This window comes from Geotrypetes seraphini, chromosome 1 (genome assembly GCF_902459505.1).
Source record: "Geotrypetes seraphini chromosome 1, aGeoSer1.1, whole genome shotgun sequence".
Lineage (NCBI taxonomy): Eukaryota > Metazoa > Chordata > Amphibia > Gymnophiona > Dermophiidae > Geotrypetes > Geotrypetes seraphini.
Genome location: NC_047084.1, coordinates 114395666 through 114416910, shown reverse-complemented (window position 1 = coordinate 114416910; position 21245 = coordinate 114395666). Strand labels below are relative to the sequence as shown.

General features: G+C 46.4%; 1 protein-coding gene across 4 annotated transcripts in view; it reads right to left on the bottom strand.

Moving 5' to 3' along the window:
* The window catches only part of FAM214B (family with sequence similarity 214 member B), a 202078-nt gene that overhangs the window by 46593 nt on the left and 134240 nt on the right, over positions 1-21245 (bottom strand). For 2 of the 4 annotated variants that reach the window (XM_033936182.1, XM_033936210.1), the window contains exons 2-4: positions 16727-16865; positions 8187-8411; positions 756-2288 (exon numbers count right to left, since the gene is read on the bottom strand). In XM_033936182.1, the coding sequence (XP_033792073.1) occupies positions 756-2090 (1335 nt within the window). In that variant the 5' untranslated portion in view covers positions 2091-2288; positions 8187-8411; positions 16727-16865. Of the gene's footprint in view, positions 1-755; positions 2289-8186; positions 8412-16726; positions 16866-17035; positions 17104-17222; positions 17322-21245 lie in introns of those variants that run through there. The other 2 variants (XM_033936193.1, XM_033936203.1) reach the window with 2 other exon arrangements.

Below are 21245 nucleotides of genomic sequence, written 5' to 3'. Positions count from 1 at the left end.
GGCTTGATTAACCAATGGTCCATCTAGCCCAGTATCCCGTCTTCACAGAGGCCAGTCTAGGTATTATCTAGGTTTGGGGGCTATACTTCCAAAAGGTTATAGACATGAGCAGAGATGGTCCAGAGAAGAGCTACTAAAATAATGCGGAGCCTCTACCCAAAACCCTTTGAGAAGAGACTAAAGGGCCAGAATCTCCAAATGGCGCCGCAATCGGTGGCCGCCTACAAATGTGGTGCCGGTTGTGTGTCAATCGCGCAACGGTGCTGTTTGGAAAATCTTGGCTACGTGAAAGGCAGGCACCAGAAACGTAGGCCAGGGTTTTAACTTTCTGGCACCTACCTTTCCCGAGAATTGCGCCTAAGACCACGTTAATTAGGCCTACAGTGATCTTAGGCGTCAACTTAGTTGGGACAACGGCATCATTTATTGAGGCACCTCCATTTTTTTCAAATGGCGTTTTCACTGGTTTTTAAGTAGTGCAGTCAATTACTACGCCGATTGAACCAATTAAAACAATTACGTTGGGTGGCAGTAGGGCAGCAAAATTTTGGAATCTATCGTGGCACACAGTTTGAGAAACACTGCCTTAGGAGGTAAGAAAGGAATCTAATAATTTCCTGGGTCACACAGAACAGAGGTTACACACCAGGGTTGACAGGAGAGGAATGGATGATGCATGATGAGAAAGAACTAGATAAGGTCTTGTGCTTTGAGATCACATTTCTTAAGTAAAGAGAATAGAGGGGTTCACTCACCTTTGGAGGATCTCTTGCTGATGGGAGCAAGTGGTTCCAGAACGGAGCTGCTTTTGCATCAGTACTTCTGCATGACACCAGAACAGGGTGAGACAGCTGGACTCTCTTTCTCTTGGCTGGTGACTGGCCCTCGTCCTCCGAACAGGAATCTGCTGTCTCACTGGACTGAAGCAGCTTCCTCTTCACTGTCCAAGAGGTGGAACTGTTTGGCTTGATGCTGGTCAAAGGAGTTTTCTCTGAAGAAGTTAAGCCGTTACTTTCTGAAATCTGGACCTTTGAACGTTCCGGTTGTGGGGTGGTAGGCTCCTTTAACTCACCATGCTCTCTAAGAAGGCTGCCATTGTTCATTTCTTTGCTATGTGAGGGGAGATGACTCAACTCAGTAAGGCCCCAATGCACAGAACCCCCCGCCATCTCATCATGCCTCACATGCGTCCCCCTGGTGGATATTTGTGCAATATTGTGCAAATCAATCTCAAGTATATTTTGGCTACTAACACCATCGTCTTTTACACCGCTGTCCTTTCCACTTGCATGTTCTTCAGCTGAATTCTCAGCTACCCGGAGGTGGCTTTCAAAAAGCTGCGATTCTTTGCCTTCTATCCCAAACTTTCTCCTGCTCTCAAGGGAGCCATCACCTACAGCAGGAGAGCTGCCCAGGCAAACATGCCAACCTGAAGATTCCCCCTGGCTGGAGATGTGCAAAGTACTGCAAGAAGTGTGCTGGCTGACTGGCAATCCCTCCCTTCCTTCATCGCTCACATTACTGCAAACCCTGGCAGCTGAAGGCCCGAGGTCCGTGTCCCTAACGTGGCCAGGGCTACTCTTGCACTTGTGCTCAATCACCTGCAAGCCACTGTGAGAAAAGTGCTGGGAAGAACTACAAAGGGGCAGTTCTTCAGTTAGCAAACCATCCTCAACTGCATCCAGATCGTCTGGTCCTGCCGATGAGAAATCCACCTGGTCCCTGTCATGGTGTGATGAGCCCAGTATGCTCTCTCGATGGGAATTGGAAGCATTGCCCCAGTAAGCCCTCTTTGGGTCTCGGTTGCCATCCAAGACCCGTTGTTCTGGGAATCCTCGCTTGGTGGTCTGCCGAGGACTGGTTCTCCGATCCGTGGAACTGGGCGAGTTGGATAGATGGGAGAAGACAGAAACTTGATATACTTTCTGGCATTTGATTTCATTCTCATTGTAGCCCATCAGTACCCGACACTCTTTGGCTTGGCCAGGGTCCAAGGTGTTTCCCTGTCCTTGAGGAGAAGTGCCTCCGTCAGAAGAGCCAGCATCCATGCCAGGCTCCTTGGAGGGTGTTTCAACATGGATGTGCCTCATTGATCTGCCCGCCTTCTGTCACACAGCTAAATCAAAACAGAAAGCCAAAGCAAAAGGAAGGAGAGGTCGGGGAACAAACGTAAAGTGCTGCTGATGGACAAGGTGATGTGGCTGAAATGAAGGCGGGGAGGCCAAAGGGGCCTATTTTCAAGAAGTTCTATGCAGCCCTTGGCAGCAGAGTCCCCATCGGAATGCCATCTGTGGGGAGAAAAAAAAAAGACAAGTATTACGTTCTAAGTCTGGTCCTACTGCTCACTCTTCAACTCACCAGACAGACAGTCATCAGTTTCTGAGGATGGTGCTTATCTATCAATCTGCAGAGGGGTATTCATTTTGGTGGCAGGTCAAAAGCGCGTGCAGACAATTGAGCGCAGCGTGGAGGCGCTTGCCGCAGAAAATTACTGTTTTTAGGGCTCTGACGGGAGGGGGGTGTGGGGGGGAACCCCCCTACTTAACTTAATAGAGATCGCGCCGCGTTGTGGGGGCGTTGTGGGGGGTTGTAACCCCCCAAATTTTACTGAAAACTTCACTTTTTCCCTGTTTTTAGGGAAAAAGTTAAGTTTACAGTAAAATGTGGAGAGTTACAACCCCCCAAACCCCCCCCAACGTCGGCGCGATCTCTATTAAGTAAACTGGGGGGGCTCCCCAACAAAACCCCCCGTCGGAGCCCCTAAAAACTGTAATTTTCTTCGGCGCACGCCTCCGTCTTGCGCTCAGTTGTCGGCGCGCGCCTTTGTCTTTCGCAGGGTTGTCTATGAACCCATTCATTTTCTGATCCAGGCTAACAAACAGTTTACCAACCATAAGAGAGGAATCCTCCAGAACAGGTGCATAATACCTACAAATTATGGAGGACATTTTTCAAATCCCATCCGTTCTCAAACCTAATTCTACTCCAAGCCCACCCTCTTTCCCTTATACTCAGGGTAAGAGTGGATCATTCCCAGACACCTATTTACCCAGCTAAATGGCTTTTAAATTTCTATGATCTCCCTGCCAGGGGGATGTCTATTTATTAAATAAAAAGGTTGTCTGGAGACTTCGCCACCCTTTCCTTCAGTACTTACATGGCAAAAAAGAGAGATCTGTAGCCAGACCTGAAGTTAGAACCTGGGACCCCCTCAATACCACGTTGAAAATACCGTGTAATGCTTTGAACTACAGGCAGGAGGACTGTGAACATCGTGAGCATTTTCAGGGTCATATGAAGTTTTGAAGAGGGAGAAGCCACCATGGATGGAAGTTCCTTTCATAACCTAACCTAGCATAACATAATACAGTATTATAATTATAAACCGCGTTACCAAAAAAGTTCTACGCGGTTTACAAAAGATTATACACATTAAACATAATCGTCTATTTGAATGAGTCAGCTAGTGATAGGTTTATAGATGTTTTCTAAAATGTCTGTAAGAAACAGCTGCGAGCAACCATGATCGAAATTCTTTTTCATGAGAAGCTGCCTGAGATGCTACAGAGTGATTTAGGAATTTCTTGCTTTCACAACCTTTTACAGAAGGGAAATTGAACAGAGCAGGAGTTTTTCTACTGCATTCCTCTATTTGTACGTTACATGTCCATGGAATAAAGTCAATTATATACATTGACTTCACAGTCTCTTGCCGCCTCATTGATCCCCCTCCCCCCCATACCACATCCCAATGGAGCCAGGGGAATGGCAAAACTTCCTATCGCCATGAGTGCAAACTGGCTAACCAGGCTTCTTATGATGTTTTGAGATTATAAGCAGAGCTGGAGGTGTTGAGGCTCTCTCCTAGCCAGCATTACAAAGTCTTTATCCCTCAGACACTGATTAACCGCCATCTTTATCTCCCTGTGCTTTCTGTCATCAGAACAAGCCATCTCTGTGCCCATGAAGTTTTGCTACTCTGGCCCGCCACGTTATTAATGTATTGGAAACAAAAACTCTAGATACCATTAAAAGTGATGGTGCAGTGCAGGTGGAAGCAGGGCAGGGCCCTGTGTAATGTAACATAATGCGACACGGTATCTGTATTCTGCTCAACAGCTACTCCCCTTTTACTAATCCGCGATAGCGGTTGTTAGCGCAGGGAGCCACGCTGAATGCTCTGCGCTGCTCCCAATGCTCATAGGAGCTATATGAGCATCAGGAGGAGAACGGAGCATTCAGCGTAGCGCCCTGCACTAATAACCGTTATTGCGTTTAATAAAGGGGGGGCTAATTAGGCTCACAGCGAATAACACTAGAAAATATAATGTAAAAGATAGCTATGACAATATCAAGAAAATAAACTTTGAAAAACAAATAGTGAGAGAAACCTCAGCTTTCAAATCTCTAGGTTGAGAATTCCACTATACCGCTTGATAAATAAATAGAGTGCAGTAAAAAAAACAAAAAAAAAAACTCCAAACCCCAGGATAAAGAAATGCTGTTCAAATAAAGGGTATACATATTTCCAGATGGGTTCATAGACAACGGCGTGAAAAACAAAAGCATGCGCTGACAATTGAGCGCAGCGCGCGCCGCCACACCACTCTAAATTACAGTTTTTAGGGGCTCCGATGGGGGGTTTTGTTGGGGAACCCCCCCAGTTTACTTAATAGACATCGCGCCGGCGTTATGGGGGGTTTGGGGGGTTGTAACCCTCCACATTTTACTGTAAACTTAACTTTTTCCCTAAAAACAGGGAAAAAGTGAAGTTTTCAGTAAAATGTGGGGGGTTACAACCCCCCACACCCCCCACAACGCCCCCACAACGCGGTGCGATGTCTATTAAGTAAAGTGGGGGGGTTCCCCCCCACGCCCCCCCGTCAGAGCGCTATAAACAGTAATTTAGAGCGGTGCGGCGGCGCGCGCTGCGCTCAATTGTCTGGGCGCGCCTAAAAACTGTAATTTACAGCGGCGCGGTGGTGCGCGCTGCGCTCAATTGTCGGCGCACGCTTTTGTCTTTCGCGCCTTTGTCGTGGCGCGCTTTTGACCTGACACCTTCCAGATGTCTCAAAATGGACACAATCCAGGAGAATATAATTTTTGCAATATCGTCTGCAGGGGTCTCAAAGTCCCTCCTTGAGGGCCACAATCCAGTTGGGTTTTCAGGATTTCCCCAATGAATATGCATTGAAAGCAATGCATGCAACATTGGGGAAATCCTGAAAACCCGACTGGATTGCGGCCCTCAAGGAGGGACTTTGAGACCCCTGTCCTATTTTCTATGGGGGCAACTTTTCAGTTAAGATTTCCTTGCAAATGTTATATTTCCTATCAAGGGAATAAATATATATGTTTTGAGCCTGCCCAACTAGGTTTTTTCATGGAGAGTAAAGGGATTCCAACGCAGCCAGAATGAATCAGGTGTTCAGTGCGGAATTTAGTTAAATAGTAGGTTACTATCTAAATACTGCTCTTTTGCTTTATGTTTTAATTGTACCTATATCCCTTCTCCCCAGGGGTTTTTCTGTTTACGTCTTGCCTACCTCCTTAAATTGAGGACTATATAAGTTAGCATATTGCTTTGTATATTTAATTCAGTCATTATTGACTAACTATATGTATTTCAGTATTACTTGTACCATTTTTGGTTGTATAGAAACTATAAATAAATTTAAAAAAAACCCCACAAAAACCTTTATAATGAACACCTTGAAAAGTAAATTAAATGACCACCTCCTGCATGACAGGCTCATTACCAGTGGGGAAAGAAAAGAAATTGAGCTAAATATCCTGGAGAAGGTCCATCAAAAATGAAAAGTACATGGGCCTGAACAGATAACCGATGTACTCAAATAAGAGACGGGTACAAGTGGAGCGATTTTTCACTCCGTCAAAAATGACAAAGACTAGGGGGACACTCGATGAAGTTACAGGGAAATACTCTTAAAACCAATAGGAGGAAAACATTTTAGTTAAGCTCTGGAACGCGTTGCCAGAGGATGTGGTAAGAGCGGATAGAGTAGCTGGTTTTATGAAAGGTTTGGACAAGTTCCTGGAGGAAAAGTCCATAGTCTGCTTGCCCTGGATCGGTAGCATAGAATGCTGCTACTCTTTGGGATTCTAGGATCTTGTTACTCTCTGGGATTCCGGAATCCTGCTATTCTTTAGGATTCTGAATGGAATATTGCTACTCCTTGGATTTTGGCCGGGTACTAGGGACCTGGATTGATCACTGTGAGAACGGGCCATTGGCAAAGAAGATTCAGGTTGAGGGTCAATAAAAATATCAGCAAAATCTCTACAATACTTATCTGCTCTTATGCTCTTTGTTCTTATTTCTCTGGTCTTTAATTACTTGTGAACCGAGTCAAACTCTGTTGGGAGATGACCCAGTATATAAATCGAAGACTAGATTAGATTAGAATTCACCAATAGATAATCCCATTACCATTTTCTCATTTCTTAAAGCACACAATAAAAGCTTCAAAGAGAAAACAAATGGCTGCAGGGAAAGGGGACAGTCCTGTCTAGTTCCTTTTCTATGGAAAAAGATTCAGTGCAAACACCATTAATTAACGCTCCTGGCGGTTTTCTGGGTCTTGCCGCATCTGGGTAGGTAGAACCGACGTTTCAGCCATCATGCTGTGGCTTTCCTCAGAGTGTGCTCTGAGGTCTACAGTTGGTCCTGAAGCCTGATTGGCTGTAGTTTGAGGTGAATGAGGCAGGAAAGTCCTTTGATCACCAATTTTGAATTTTGGCGGGAAAATTTGTTGGTCTCGTTCCAGTAGAATGGAAAATTCTCTGGTGAGTTTAAAGATGTTCTCCCCAAGAAGCTGGGTTATATGTTCTCTTAGGCTTCCGCGGATAGCATTACGCTTGTTGCAGCTTTCTGGGTCTCGCTGTGTCTTTAATCTTTCCCAAATCAGAAATCTGTTTAGGTCTCTCAGATCCAATACACTCTAAATCAGGCTTGTTCAGCCTTTTTCTCTCAGGGGCCATATTTAATAATATTCGGAGGGTCAAAACACATGGCACCCTCCTGCCGATTTATTTTAAAGATTGGGGGGTGGGGTGGGGGAGGGGGCTCAGTTCCATGGGGAGCCCTGCTGATTTATTTATTTTTTTTAAGTAGAGGAGTCAAGGGTGGGGGAGGGAGGATGGTGGAATTGGGAGGTTGGTTTCACGGCACGTGGGCATCCCTCCTGCAATTTTTTTTTAAGTACAGGGATTGGGGGCAGGGTATGGGGGGGTCGTGACATGGGTGTCGCGGCATCAGGAGCAGGAGGAAGAAGGCATCCCTACTATCTCTCTGTAATTTAAAAGGTGGGGGGGGTCAGGTGTGAGGTGGGTCCGGGTGGCCGAGACAGGAGGGAGTGGGCTTCCCTCCTGCCAATTTTTTTTTTTTTAAGTTCAGAGACTGTCGTCGGAAGAAGGGCCGGCACAACTTTTTTTTTTTTTTTATGGGGACAGATATTGTGCATGTATAACACACACACCATCTGTGCTTCGGGGCTTCCCCTGCCGGTTCTGCGCATGGGTCAGGTGCTTTTCCAACAACTGATCAGATGGGATTACAGCGGATCTCCACGAAACTTATTTGCATGCAAAGTTGTTTGATCATCAATCGTTGTTTTCAAATCGGACAACTTATCAACCCCACAGCGACCAGAAGGATTTTAATAACAATTTTTGTGCATCCGGGCCCATGTCAAAAAAAAGATTAAAAGACAGAAGGCAGATCATGACAGACTGTGTGAAAATTTCTTGGTTTTTCTGAGTTCAGCGATCTCCTTGTTGCCTCCTTTAGATATGGTCACCCGCTTGTGCGGTTAATTTATAATAAAGCTTTTGGCCAAATCTAGGAGGAGCACAAAAGCACGAATCCTACGATAAAACACATGACTGGAACAGAAGAAACACGAAAGAACGGTGTCAGTCCATGGAAGCGCAGTACAGACTTTTAACTTTTTCCAGAAGGCTCTGATAAGTTTTCTCCACTTATGTAACCACTAATGAATCTGCTTTATCTGCATACTGGAGCCTTCCCCACATGTCCTCCATAAAAAGACGCTAATCTGGTCAGTGGAGTGGCACGGCGAGAACGACTCGCTCTACTTTGCGCTCATGCTCCCGTCCTGTCTCTTGCCAATTGCTTGCCGTCGTTCCGCCCCCCAGACACTTACCCGTTTGCATTCTTGCCCCTTTCCTGGATGTGCCACACTCCAGCCCTGGCAGCAGGAAGTCCTCTTTGGCACAGCTAGCTGGGGAACCCAGCCATCTCTGCACCCACGGGAGCAGCAGCAGCAGCAGAAAGGCAGTGGATAAGGAATCCCTCCCACCATCACTGGGACTTTTGCCTGTCCCTGGATGATCTCCAAGCTAGGCGTTAACGGATGCAGCGAGGAGCTCTGAAATACACAGGGACAAAGAACAGAAAGAAAAAGTTGATTAAGCATATTTCCACTGGTTGGGGTTTCAGTTAAGAAACAGGTACCGTCTACCCCCAGCTGAAGCAGGCCCGAGTTACCCAAGAACAGCTGTTTCATTAGATAAACTTGCACACAGGAAGTGGTGACTGGTGTATGTGTGTGGGGAGGTGGTGTGAAGGTGCACCGAGGGAGGACCTGAAAGGTCCTATTTCACATCTGGAAATAGAAACATCCTTGCACCTTCTGCTCTCTTCCTCTCCCCGTCCCCTTTTTTCAATTACAGATGTTAGCAGCAGATGTTTTGATTAGGGACATTAAGGCTCGGTGCAGGCCCGAAATGTGCTTCTATTCCAGGAACAAAGCATCCAGTAAAATGGAGACTGATTAGCAGAGACAGAGAAAGTGCTAAGCCCAGAAACAGAAAAAAAAAAAAGACAGGCATGCTAAGAGCAGAAATACAGAGACTGCCCAGACACAGGAGAGGGCAGGTGACACCTCAGAAAGGGAGTATACAAAACCAGAGACTGCTGACATGCGAGAGAGAGTCCAAGATGCAGGAGAGAGGAAAAAAAAAAGAACATTTATTGGCGTCTAATCCTCACTGATCATAAGGAACAGAATTGCTTGAGAGCGGTCCCATGCAGCTGCATCCTACAGAGGAAGATCAATGTGGCTGCAAGGGGAGGAAAGCAGAAGCAGCGATGGCAACATCAGCACAGCCTGCAGGGACTACAAACCAGTACGCTTCTCCCTCCGTATTCGCTGTGATAGGGGATTAACAGAACCGCAAATGCAGAAAAACCGCAAATAACTTTTTCATATGTTATTCGCTGTTTTCTATTAAAAAAGCCACCATGAATATGGTGGGAGACCTGGCCTGTTCCGGAAGGAGAGGCAAAACACGGTGAAGAAAGTGCCGGGAATCGGCGATTTCTCTATGCAAGCTGACGTCATTGGGGGGGGAGGAGCCAGCAAGCTAAAAACCGTGAATACAGAGGGAGAAGTAATGTACTCCTAAGAGAATTCTGTGCACAATATTTTAAAATTCTGTAAACTTTTACAACATTTATTTTATTTATTTTTTCATTTTTCTATACCGTTTTCCCAGAGGAGCTCAGAATGGTTTACATGAATTTATTCAGGTACTCCAGCATTTTTCCCTGTCTGTCCCGGTGGGCTCACAATCCATCTAATGTACCTGGGGCAATTTGGGCTTAAGTGACTTGCCCAGGGTCAAAAGGAGCAGTGCAGGATTTGAACCCACAACCTCAGGGTGCTGAGGCTGTAGCTTTAACCACTGCACCACTCTAGAAATCAAAATGTAGTAAAAGTGAGCCAAGTACTGTATAGGACAATGAAGCCCATTGTGACATCACTAATGAGGTTGGCTCTTATTGGTGGAATGAGGCATTATGACATCATAACACCGGTTCTAGTTATCAGAGGCTGAAACTTTTCATACTATTTAATTATTCCATTTTCTATAGTGTTCTCCCAGGGGAGCTCAGAAGTCTGCCCCAAACCTCCTCATGGGACATTCACTCCTTTTGTCTGCCCCCAAATCCCCTCATCACACACTCACCCCCATGTCACACTCTCCACTTTACGCTGCCCCCAATCCTCCATTGCACACTCACCTTATGAGAAAAGTGTGGCGCAGTGGTTAGAGCAACAGCCTCAGCACCCTGAGGTTATGGGCTCAGATCCACACTGCTCCTTGTGACACAGAAACAAGAAACATGATGGAAGATAAAGGCCAAATGGCCCGTCCAGTTTGCCCATCTGCAGTAAGCATTATCTCTTTCTCTCTGAGAGATCCCACGTGCCAGTCCAATGCTTCCTTAAATTCACACCTAGTCTCTGTCTCTACCACCTCTCCTGGGAGACTGTTCCACGCATCTAACACCCTTTCTGTAAAAAAGTATTTCCTTAGATTACTCCTGTGCCTATCACCTCTTAACTTCATCCTATGCCCTCTCATTGCAGAGTTTCCTTTCAAATGAAAGAGACTTGACTCATGGGCAAGTCACTTAATTCTCCACTGCCCCAGGTACATTAGAGAGATTGTGAGCCCACCAAGACAGACAGGGGAAAATGCTTGAAGTACCAGCGTGTAAAGTGTAGTTACTTACCTGTAACGTAGGTTCTCCGTGGACAGCAGGATAGTCAGCCATGTGGCTGACTCATATGTGGCTGACTCATCCTGCTTGTCCTAGGAGAAACTGCTTTGAGTGTGGTTGTAAAGCTACAAACCCTGTCTCTTTTTTTTCTGGCCCCTTGTTTTCAGCCATGGTGGTGTCAAGGAACTTCCCCTTTCTGAAACCACCCCGTCTTCATATGGAGGAAGCTATTTAATGCAGCATAAGACGAACCGTGAATTCATGTTGGAGTCCCAAAAGACTGATGAAAGATATTAAAATTTGTCTATAAAACAAATATATACATCGGATATAAGAGCTTATTTATGATCGACGAGGCAGCTGGCTCCTTAAATGATTGTTTGAATGGAGCTGCTGAGGTCTGTGAATTGATTGGAACTTAATTAAAGTTTCTTTTGAAAGTTGGTGATTATTCGTCCGACTTAACCAAGCTGAATAAGTGAGTGTCAGCTGTTGGCGGGTCACGGCCTGTGGAGAGGTTGCTTTAGTATTCTGTATTCTTTACTTGTCTCCCCACTCCTGGCCAATCTTCACTGGCTCCCAGTGATTTCCAGAATCCATTTCAAATGCTCCTGCCTGGCTTTTAAGATCATTCACGGCATCCTTCCTCCCCTAATCCCACTATCCTTTAACTCCTCGAGCCCTGACTCCACCAGACCCGCCCAAAGATATAAACTATCCTTCCCCTCTCTACGCGGTATTCTCTCTGCAGGTAAACTGGGAAAATCACTTCTCTTCAAAATCACAGGTCTTTGGAACGACCTTACTATCCCGTTGCGGAACCTGGGCTCCCTCCAGTTATTCCGCAAGCAACCGAAAATTTGGCTCTTCTCTAACATGTAATTCTATTTTCCCCCTTACTCTTCCATTCTATATATAAGCTCATGTAAACCTTTTCCTTTCTCTTCTTATATTTTAAGTTCTTCTAAACCGTGCCGAGCTCCACTTCCGTGGAGAGGATGCGGTATATAAACTTAAGGTTTAGTTTAGTTTAGTTCATTAAAACATAATTTAAAGAAATAACGAACCTGACTTTTACACTGGACAAAACAGTAGACACTTCCGAAAAAAATCAAAATTACGGTGTGAATAGACACTTATTCATTCATTCCATTTTTAGCCTGTATTCCCAGAACGGGTTACAGGTTAACATTCATAATAAGAGTTAGTCTAAACAGGGCCGGCTTAATTATTGGACCAGGTGAGGCTCTGGCCCAGGGAGTCGGCAATTAAGGATGCCAAAATACATAGCCTGATGTTTAAGTTAAGCCCCTACCGACCTCACCACTCCCTTCCCCCCAGTCTTGTAAAGTTTCTTTATTTGATTTTCTAGCTCGGCCTCCCAAAAGAGAAGAAAAGGTTACAAGTCGACATGCATAAGAGCACTTGGCGACATAGGCCCAGATTCACTACAGTCAGTCGCTGTTGGCCGCTTCCCGGCCAATTTCAAAACAGCGATTCATTCACTATCTTTTTTGCATGCAAATGATTTGCAAACTCCCAACTCAAAGCGACTGAGTCAGGGCAGAGGAAAGACATTGACCCTGGAAACCCAAAGAAACACTGTGGAGACACGGACTTTACTAAAACAACCTTAAGGACCTCGTCTGCTGGGAGCGTTGATCCCTACACGGTCCGTGTTTTGACAATAGTCTTCCTCAGGGGTCCCTGCTAGTCCTAGTGAAGATGCTAAAGAGTCCAAAACTACAAAATCTTAGGAGCTCCGCATGAGACGCGATGCAAAAATCAAATCAATGAGAGTCACTGTCACTGCTGTCAGGGCTTCTGCCGGGTTTTTGCTTTTTTTTTTTTATGGCACTGATATTTTACATGTATTACATATGCAAGATATCAGCCCGATTAAAAAAAGAAAAAAAAAAGCCCACCCACCTCCTGACAAAAGTGCCCCCCCCCAGAACTCCCCAAAATGCCCCCCCCCCACTGCGCCGATGCCTGCCACCATCGCTGCTTCCAAATTATGGTAGGAGGATGCCCCCTCCCCATTCCTGTTACCCTCACCCCTCCCCATACCTGTAAGGAAGCAGGAGGGGTGCTCACTCCCTCCTGCTTCTATTGCTCCAGCGACGTGTCTGGGCCTTAGGAGGGGCCCGAGCAAATCAGGGCCTTAAGGGAGGAGAACGGGGAGGGGGCATCTGAGTGGAATCGCTCCTCCCCCTACTATTTATTATTTCTATAGCGCTGAAAGGCGTACACAGCACTGTACATTTTAATATACAATAGACAGTCCCTGCTCAGGAGAGCTTACGATATAATTTAGACAGGACATTTCAGGGTTGGGGAGGTTATAGTGGGTCTAGGTATCTCACAGTAGTGAGGGGGAGTTAAGAGCTGAAAGCAATTTTTTAAAAAAGTGCGCCTTTAGCTTGGATTTGAACACTGCCAGGGATGGAACACGACGTATTGATTCAGGAAGCCAGTTCCAGGCATACGGCGCCGCAAGAAAGAAGGGACGGAGTCTGGAGTTGGCAGTAGACAAGAGGGACTTGCCCGATGAGCGGAGATCACGGGGGGAGCATAGGGGGAGATGAGCGAGGAGAGATATCGGGGGGCTTCAGAGCGAACGCACTTGTAGGTCAGCAAGAGGAGTTTAAACTGTATTCGGAAATGGATGGGGAGCCAATGAAGTGACTTGAGGAGGGGGGGTCATGTGAGAATAGCGGCTCGCACGAAATATGAGTCATGCAGCAGCATTTTGAACGGATTGAAGAGACGAGAGAAGTACGTTGCAGTAGTCTAAACGCAAGGTGACATGAGCGTGGACAAGGGCTTTGGTCGTGTGTTCAGAGAGAAGAGGACATGGCCAAATCTGGATTTTGGGCTGGTTTTGGTGCCAAAACTGAACCCAAAATTCAGCCAGCCTCTAGATTACAGCCAGTGGCATAGTAAGGGAGCGAGAAGCCTCTGCGTCAGCTCTTCTTCTGATGTCACTTCCTAGACCCATGGGGGGCGGGGAAGGAGCACGAAGGGGGGTGGAGAAGAGAGCAGGGGAGGGGCACCACCACCCCAGGCGCTTCTCACCCTCGCTTCGCCACCAATTAGAGCAGTGGGCCCAGAACCAGAGAAGACAGGGTTCAAAATTCTACCGACACTCCTTGTGACCTTGAGCAAGTCACTTAACCCCCCCCCCCCCAATTTCCTTAGATGGGGAAAAAAAAAAGGTACAGGCAAGGGGTAAGGATTTGGAACATCTGATTATGCTTTCTGAGTCCTGTGTGGAATTTAGGAGACATTTAAAGACATATTTGTTCATGAAACACTTAGGCAGTTAACTGGCAAGGACTCTGTAATGAACCATCTATCATTCTAGTACTATTTTTAATTATTTGGTTATCTAACTTTTTCTCTTAATTGTAATTTTTTTATTTTTTGTAAGCCGCATAAAAGTTTACGGCCCTGGGATATATAAACTTATTATTAGTAGTATAGCAAGCATTTCATTTAAAAACGCTAGCATGGGCCGGTTATCAGCCCTAACATCCAGCTATAAATGGGCAGGGCTGCAATTGATAAACACTGATATTCAGCACCATTATCTGTAAACCTTGCAGGGACAGAAAAAACACTTATCCTACCGAGACGAGCTGTACATCCCGCCACTGAAACTAGGGCGCTCCAGGGATAACATATGAAAATACTACTTGGCTTTGGAAGTCTTTCTTTTCTATCAGGGTGAGCTATCAGAGTCCTGCTAGCGGGTAACAGCTGGTTTAGGAACGGCTAAGTGGGAGGTGGCAGGAGAGGTCCAACATTAACCCTTTATTTGGCACTGCTGCTCAGAAGCAACTTGCGTTTCCTGCGACTCTTATGGGAGATCTGTTTATTTGGCACGGTGGCTCTCGTTCAACATCAAGTTATGTAAAGCAGCCCTTTCACCCCCTGACAATTAAAGGGTTAATTATCTGAGACTGAGCAACACCTGATTTGATTCTTTCATTACTCCGAGTATGAACTGATTTGAATCCTAATTTGCATATGTTTTCCAAATGGCAGAACTGCTACTGGAAAGACCTTTCTTTGTGCCACTTGAGGATTTCCAGGACTGGGAGGCTTGACCCGTTCTGAAGTAGACTTTGGGAACTGATAAAGACCAAGAGACTACAATTTTGGTTACTGGGAGTTTCTCACCTTGATGGAGAAAAGGCCCTTGAGGAAGGTGCTTTGGAGCATATTGGCCTTTTTATACTGACACTGGTTTTCTTAGAGTTGTGAGCTTCTGACCTAACCCTTAGTAAGCCTGTTTATTTATTTTTAATCTTTACATACCACTTATAGCTTAAGTGGTTTACATTCAGGTACTCAAGCATTTTTTCCCCCTCTGTCCTAGTGGGCTCACACTTTATCTAATGTACCTGGAGCAAAGGGGGATTAAGGGCTAGATTCACAAAGCAAACCGATTGTGTACCGATCGGTTTGCAACCAGATCCTGCGATCTGCTTTGAATCCGTGCATGCAAATAAGGAGAAACGCATGCAAAGTAGGCAGGGACACTTCTCGATCCAACTGGGCTGGCTGATCAACTGAAGAAGCGACTGCTTGGGGACCAGTCGTAAACGTCTTTCTGACTCCGGAAGCCCTACTCTCTGCCCTGCTCACAGCCCTCTCCTGCCTGCTCGCCGCATGGCTGCCCTGGTTCTCCTGTCCTAACTTCCCCGAAAATCTCTTGCCTGCTCGCCACATCACCGCTCTGGTTCTACTGCCTTGACTTCCCTGAAAATCTCCTGCCTGCTCGCCGCATCGCCGCCCCGGTTCTCCTGCCCTCACTTCCCCAAATTTCTCCTGCCCTTCCCCTCCCTGTGAGCCCGTGGGTTTAAAGTGGGTTAAAACCATGGGCTCACAGGGCTAAAAAACTAATTAAAAAGTTTAAAGTTAAAAAAAAAAGAAGATTGTGGCTCCGACAGGCATGAGCAGACCATCTACAGATGGTCTGTGCATGCGTGGGGATCACAGAAAAGCGATCCGTGCCGGCAGGGGGGGGCGTTCCTCCGCTTGCCCCATCTGCATATTTTAGCTTCCAGAATTCGTCGGACCTACCCTGATCAGGCCTGATCGGGCAGGTTGATGAATCTAGCCCTAAGTGACTTGCCCAGGGTCACAAGGAGCAGCATGGGGTTTGAACCCATAGCCTCAGGCCAAGGCTGTAGCTCTAACCACTGTGCTACATTCTCCTCCGTTACAATAATTGGAGAGGACTGGAGGCAACGACAAGGAGTCGAGAGGATCAGAGGTGACTGTAGTGACCAGGGTGGATCCTGGTGACTCATCTGGACAACCGACACCGTTCACACCTACCTCAATACAAAACAAACTTGGTCTACTACTAAAAAGGTCACGAGCCAAATACAAAATCTATTGCTAGCATAGACCTCCCACTCGTATCTATCCTGGTAAATATCACCATTGCATTCGCTACAGCAGATTCCAGGTGGGTCCCAATGAGACGCGGGTCAGGAGGAGAGGCGCCGGTGAGAGCTGGCCGACTCCATCCATCCGCCAGATCTCTTATGACACAAGCCGTAAAACCATTTTCTCTGCGATTGAACCCACCCTTCAAATAGGAGGCGTAACAAGTCTAAAAAACTATTTTTTTTTTAAAAAAAAAGACGCATTTGGAGTATGAATTAGGCCTTTAAACTATCTTATTCCCTTTCTTATTTTCAGAAACAATGTGTCCCAAAAGTGTCGTTTGTGTTGTCTATTTTACCCGATTTTAACCTTTTTTTTTAAATTATTTAACCGTTGTTTTTGTAAATTGCTTAGGATTGGTAAGCAGGATATCAAACTCTAATAAACTTAAAAACTGCTTATAGGACACGCCTCTCATGGCGAGAGGCACATCCTGTAGGCAATCAGCCAGCACCGACGACTCTTCGCCTCGCTGGCATCTCTCGTCCTCTCCTCCTCTAGGATCCCCCACTGAAGGGACAGGTTCAGGGTCGCAGCCAGGTGCGCCTCCGCACATGTGCACACGTCGACGTCCGCACGCTTCCGGGTGCCTTACGGCCGAAATGTTGGCGGAACACTGCTCTGAGCCCTTCCAGTTTCATCTGCCAAAGGAAGTCGTTCCAAAGCTCAAGACTTTCCTGTGGGGACCCAAGAGCTCTTAGGGCCACTTACCCTTTCAAAGCCATGATTCTGGTCTTAAACGGGACACCAAGAACCGAGTTGCTGGCAGCGAGGAGAATCCATGCGGCGCTCGGTACGGACAGCAAAGCACTTTCACACACTGCTGGTGTTGTTTCAGAGACAGCGGCTCCTGCACGAGAAGAGGAAAACCAGAGATCACTTTGAGGAAGTGGCAAAGATCAACTTACAAGCCCGCAAGCAACACATTTGAAATGCCCCCCCCCCCCTCCAACACCCCCGAGTGAAGAGTCTCCAAGCTAGAAGATCCAGGAGTAGCTCCTTCCTTGGCCCTCCCCAAACCTTTCGCCCTGCTGTGCGTGTGCCCAGCTCTGCAAAGCAGCAACCCAAATATACTCCCGTGGCATCTGATGACCCCGGGCAAAGTCTACGTCGCTGAGAAAGGAGAGACTAGGTAAAAAAAAGAGTCAAGCAAGCCACAGGAGGATAGGGGGGGGGAAGGGAAGACAGGGAGCAGAGAGAGATTTACAAGACGACTTTGAAGGTGAAGAGAGAAGGGACTGCACTCTCTCTCGTCTGCTTCTCATTTCCACATACTGGGAGTGACCTCTACCGCTCACACACTGCTGCCTGTTGCCAGGATGGCAAAACATTTACAGGGTTAGAAATAGCACTGCTTTCAGCCTGTAATCTCAGGGTGCCATCCTCCCAGCTGCGCTTTATATAAACGGGCTGTGCCTCAAGACGTAAACTAGGGCTGGAACCTGAAACTCCTGCCATGAGGGCAGAGAAGGCCTCTCTGCCCATCACTCTGGGTAGGCTGAGAGGAGCCCTAAACGTCTCTGAAGCAGCATTTGGGTTTCCAGACGAGTTCATCATCGTATAGGCAGATGGTAGTCTGGACTCCGATATATTGGGGGGGGGGGGGGGGGTTGTACCTTCACTAGGAAGAAGGCAAATGATGTGACATGGCTGAGAGGAGGGGCTTCTAGACATGCCAAGATCTAACCTTTCTTCCCCAACATTTATTTATTTTCTGCTATTTCTTCAATTTTTTTAGCCCGTCCTCCAAAAAGAGCCCAGAACGGGATACAATTTATATAATAATAATAACTTTATTCTTCTATACCGCCATAGTCGAAAGACTTCTAGGCAGTTCACATTCAAAGAAGGCTGGACAATCAGCGAAGAATTAGGTAAAGGAACTGCAAAAAACCAGCGAAATTACAGAGAGGGGGAGAATATATCATTTGGAGGCTTCTGTTTAGGAGATGAATTTGTCAAACAGAATGGTTTTGATTGATTTTCGGAATGCGCCGTAGGTCAAACTGGCTCTGTTTATGTGGTTGTAGCGATAGGAAAGTCGGGGTAAAGTCTTCATTAAGGATAAAACATACATACCTGTATTTTGCGTTAGTGATAAGGTAGCTGGAGTACGATACTGTCTGCTTACATTAGAAGGACAATTTTCAAAACACATAGGAATGGCCTTAAGTGCCTGGGCCAATCAGAGCCTTAGGCCCCTCCCTTGCACATCCCAGGATGCACAGGGGAGGGGAAGGCCTGCCATTTTGAAGAGGCGAACCTACCGGCTGGCTTTGGACTGAGAGGTGTGGGGATGTTGGTGGGGAGGAGTGATCATCCCTCCTGCCTGGGTGTTGTGGTTGGAAGTGTGGGAATCACTCCTGCCAGGGGTACGGGGACACCAGCATCAGGAAGGAGCAGGCATCCCTCCTGGCGGGAGTGTCGGGGGAGATAGGGACCCGCCAGTGGGAGGGATTGGACATCCCTCCTGCTGTCCTTTAATTTGGGGGTGGAGGGTCTTTTTTTTTTTTTTTTTTTAACGTGCAGGTGTATTCTGCATGTGTGCTGATCGCTATCACCAGCGACTTGTCACATGCAATATAGCGACCCTCCGCAACTCTCCGTGAACCTCATTTGCATGTGCGGGTTTGTGAAAATGACTCATCTTTTGCAAAACATGATATTTATGCCTGCGAAAGCAGCCCCGATTTTACTGCAAAGTTTTGAGAATCTTCCTCTTAGTGAGGTTTGGAAAAGCGTTCTTCATATGGGTATTTTTTATTTGCATTTATTGGGATTTATTAACCGTCTTTTTCATGTAAGAGATTCACCCAAACACATTTACAATATATTGAAGAGTAAATCAAGTGCACCAGTATTTTCCCTTTCTGTCCCAACAGTGTTAAGTGACTTGCCCACAGTCACAAGGAGCAGGCTGGGATCAAACTCACAAACTCAAGGTGCAAAGGCAGCAGCTCTAACCACTCCTGCCTAACTTGAGATCTCCGATTCCTGGGTTGACCAGGCACAGATGCTGCGGAGTAGTCGATCACAGTCCCCATCCCCGCAGGAACTCACTTTTCTGTCCCATCCCGGCAAGTTCTTCTGTCCCTGCCCCATTCCTGCAAGCTCCGTCCTCATCTGCACAAGCCTCAAACGCTTTAAAATCCTAAGTAGCAACATTCTAGAGCTCAGATTGTGATGTCATAATGCCTCATTCCACCAATGCCTAAGCTCCGTCCTCATCTGCACAAGCCTCGAACACTTTAAAATCCTAAGTAGCAACATTCTAGAGCTCAGACTGTGATGTCATAATGCCTCATTCCACCAATGCCTAAGCTCCGTCCTCATCTGCACAAGCCTCAAACACTTTAAAATCCTAAGTAGCAACATTCTAGAGCTCAGATTGTGATGTCATAATGCCTCATTCCACCAATGCCTAAGCTCCGTCCTCATCTGCACAAGCCTCAAACGCTTTAAAATCCTAAGTAGCAACATTCTAGAGCTCAGATTGTGATGTCATAATGCCTCATTCCACCAATGCCTAGCAACATTCTAGAGCTCAGCTTGTGATGTCATAATGCCTCATTCCACCAATGCCTAGCAACATTCTAGAGCTGAGACTGTGATGTCATAATGCCTCATTCCACCAATGCCTAAGCTCCGTCCTCATCTGCACAAGCCTCAAACCCTTTAAAATCCTAAGTAGCAACATTCTAGAGCTGAGATTGTGATGTCGTAATGCCTCATTCCACCAATGCCTAAGCTCCGTCCTCATCTGCACAAGCCTCAAACCCTTTAAAATCCTAAGTAGCAACATTCTAGAGCTCAGACTGTGATGTCATAATGCCTCATTCACCAACGCCTAAGCTCTGTCCTCATCTGCGCAAGCCTCAGATGCTTTAATATTAAAAGTAGCAACATTCTAGAGCTGCGATTGTGATGTCATAATGCCTCATTCCACCAATGCCTAAGCTCTGTCCTCAAATGCTTTAAAATCATAAGTGTTCAAGGCTTGTGCAGTTAAGGTAGAGCTTACAGCAATGGGACAGTGACAAAATTTGTGGGGACAGGATGGGAAAATTGAGTTCCTGCGGGGACAAATTTGTCCCCGTGTCTTTCTCTAATAGGCATGCTAGTGGTGGAGTCTTAGCAGATTTATACTTTACCTGCATACTTTATAAAATAAAGCACTTAAATACAACAAACTTGCAGCTGCCTCGGAGCAGATATAACTAAAAGGGAACATGGTACTGAAATTATTCAGCGAGTACTTTATAGGGGTACAATGATGTGGGGTTTTATTTTAGATTTTACATGGCTGGATTCAGAATTCATGATGTCGGAGCTCTGCAAGAGACACTGGTGCAAACTCCACAGCACTGCTACAACCAGACCAGATTTAGCCTGCTGGAAGGGAAGGAGAGAGGGAGAGAGGGACAGAATGACGGCTTATGGTGCTCGGGCTGCAACTCTGGTTCCACAGGAGCTGGAATCTCCCAGGAACAAACCAGAGCCAAAACGCAGTCTGCACGCAAAGTCACTCTTCTGTCTAAATCAAAGTGCTTCGTTGTGTTCACTCTTAAATCACCAGAGATAGCCCCAAACTATTTTATTAATAGGCTACAGCTATTTTTAGCTTAGTTTTCTGCAGGGAGCTGGGCCTTATAAGATCATCATGTCTGTCTGTCTATCTGTCTCCCCACTCTCCCAAATGACTCAGAGCTGTCTAATTAGAGTCAAAGCTGATGCCAGTGAAACAGCTATGTGACGGGAGTCTTACCACATGCCCTACAGATGACATTACAGTTATAAAAACCAGACTGCCAGGGCCATCTAGCCTGACCAGTTTCCAGCTTTAGCCTGGTCTTCCCACAGCTACGTGCCTCTCCGTTACTGTTTTGACTTACAGCCCTCCCCTGGGAGGCTGCTCCTTCCCGACGTTACTAAGCCCCCTCGGTGTCAGACACTCTCGACAGGTTACCCTGTTAAAGGCTCGTTCTTTTCTCGCTGACTAGGTCTTCTATTTTCAAACATCTGGCAGCTGCAGCGAGGAGGTGTAACGTGACTGTACAGTACTATGTTTGGGGAAAACATTGAAAAAAAGAAGAACACGGCACTTCCCCTTTAAGCTCAGCTCAAAGTGATTTTCATGGTACCTTGTGCACTTGGCACGATACCAGATCCTGCTTCAGGAGAAGCGCAGGAATAAGAAATAGCAACCAAGTTTAGCTGCTTTGGCTCACAA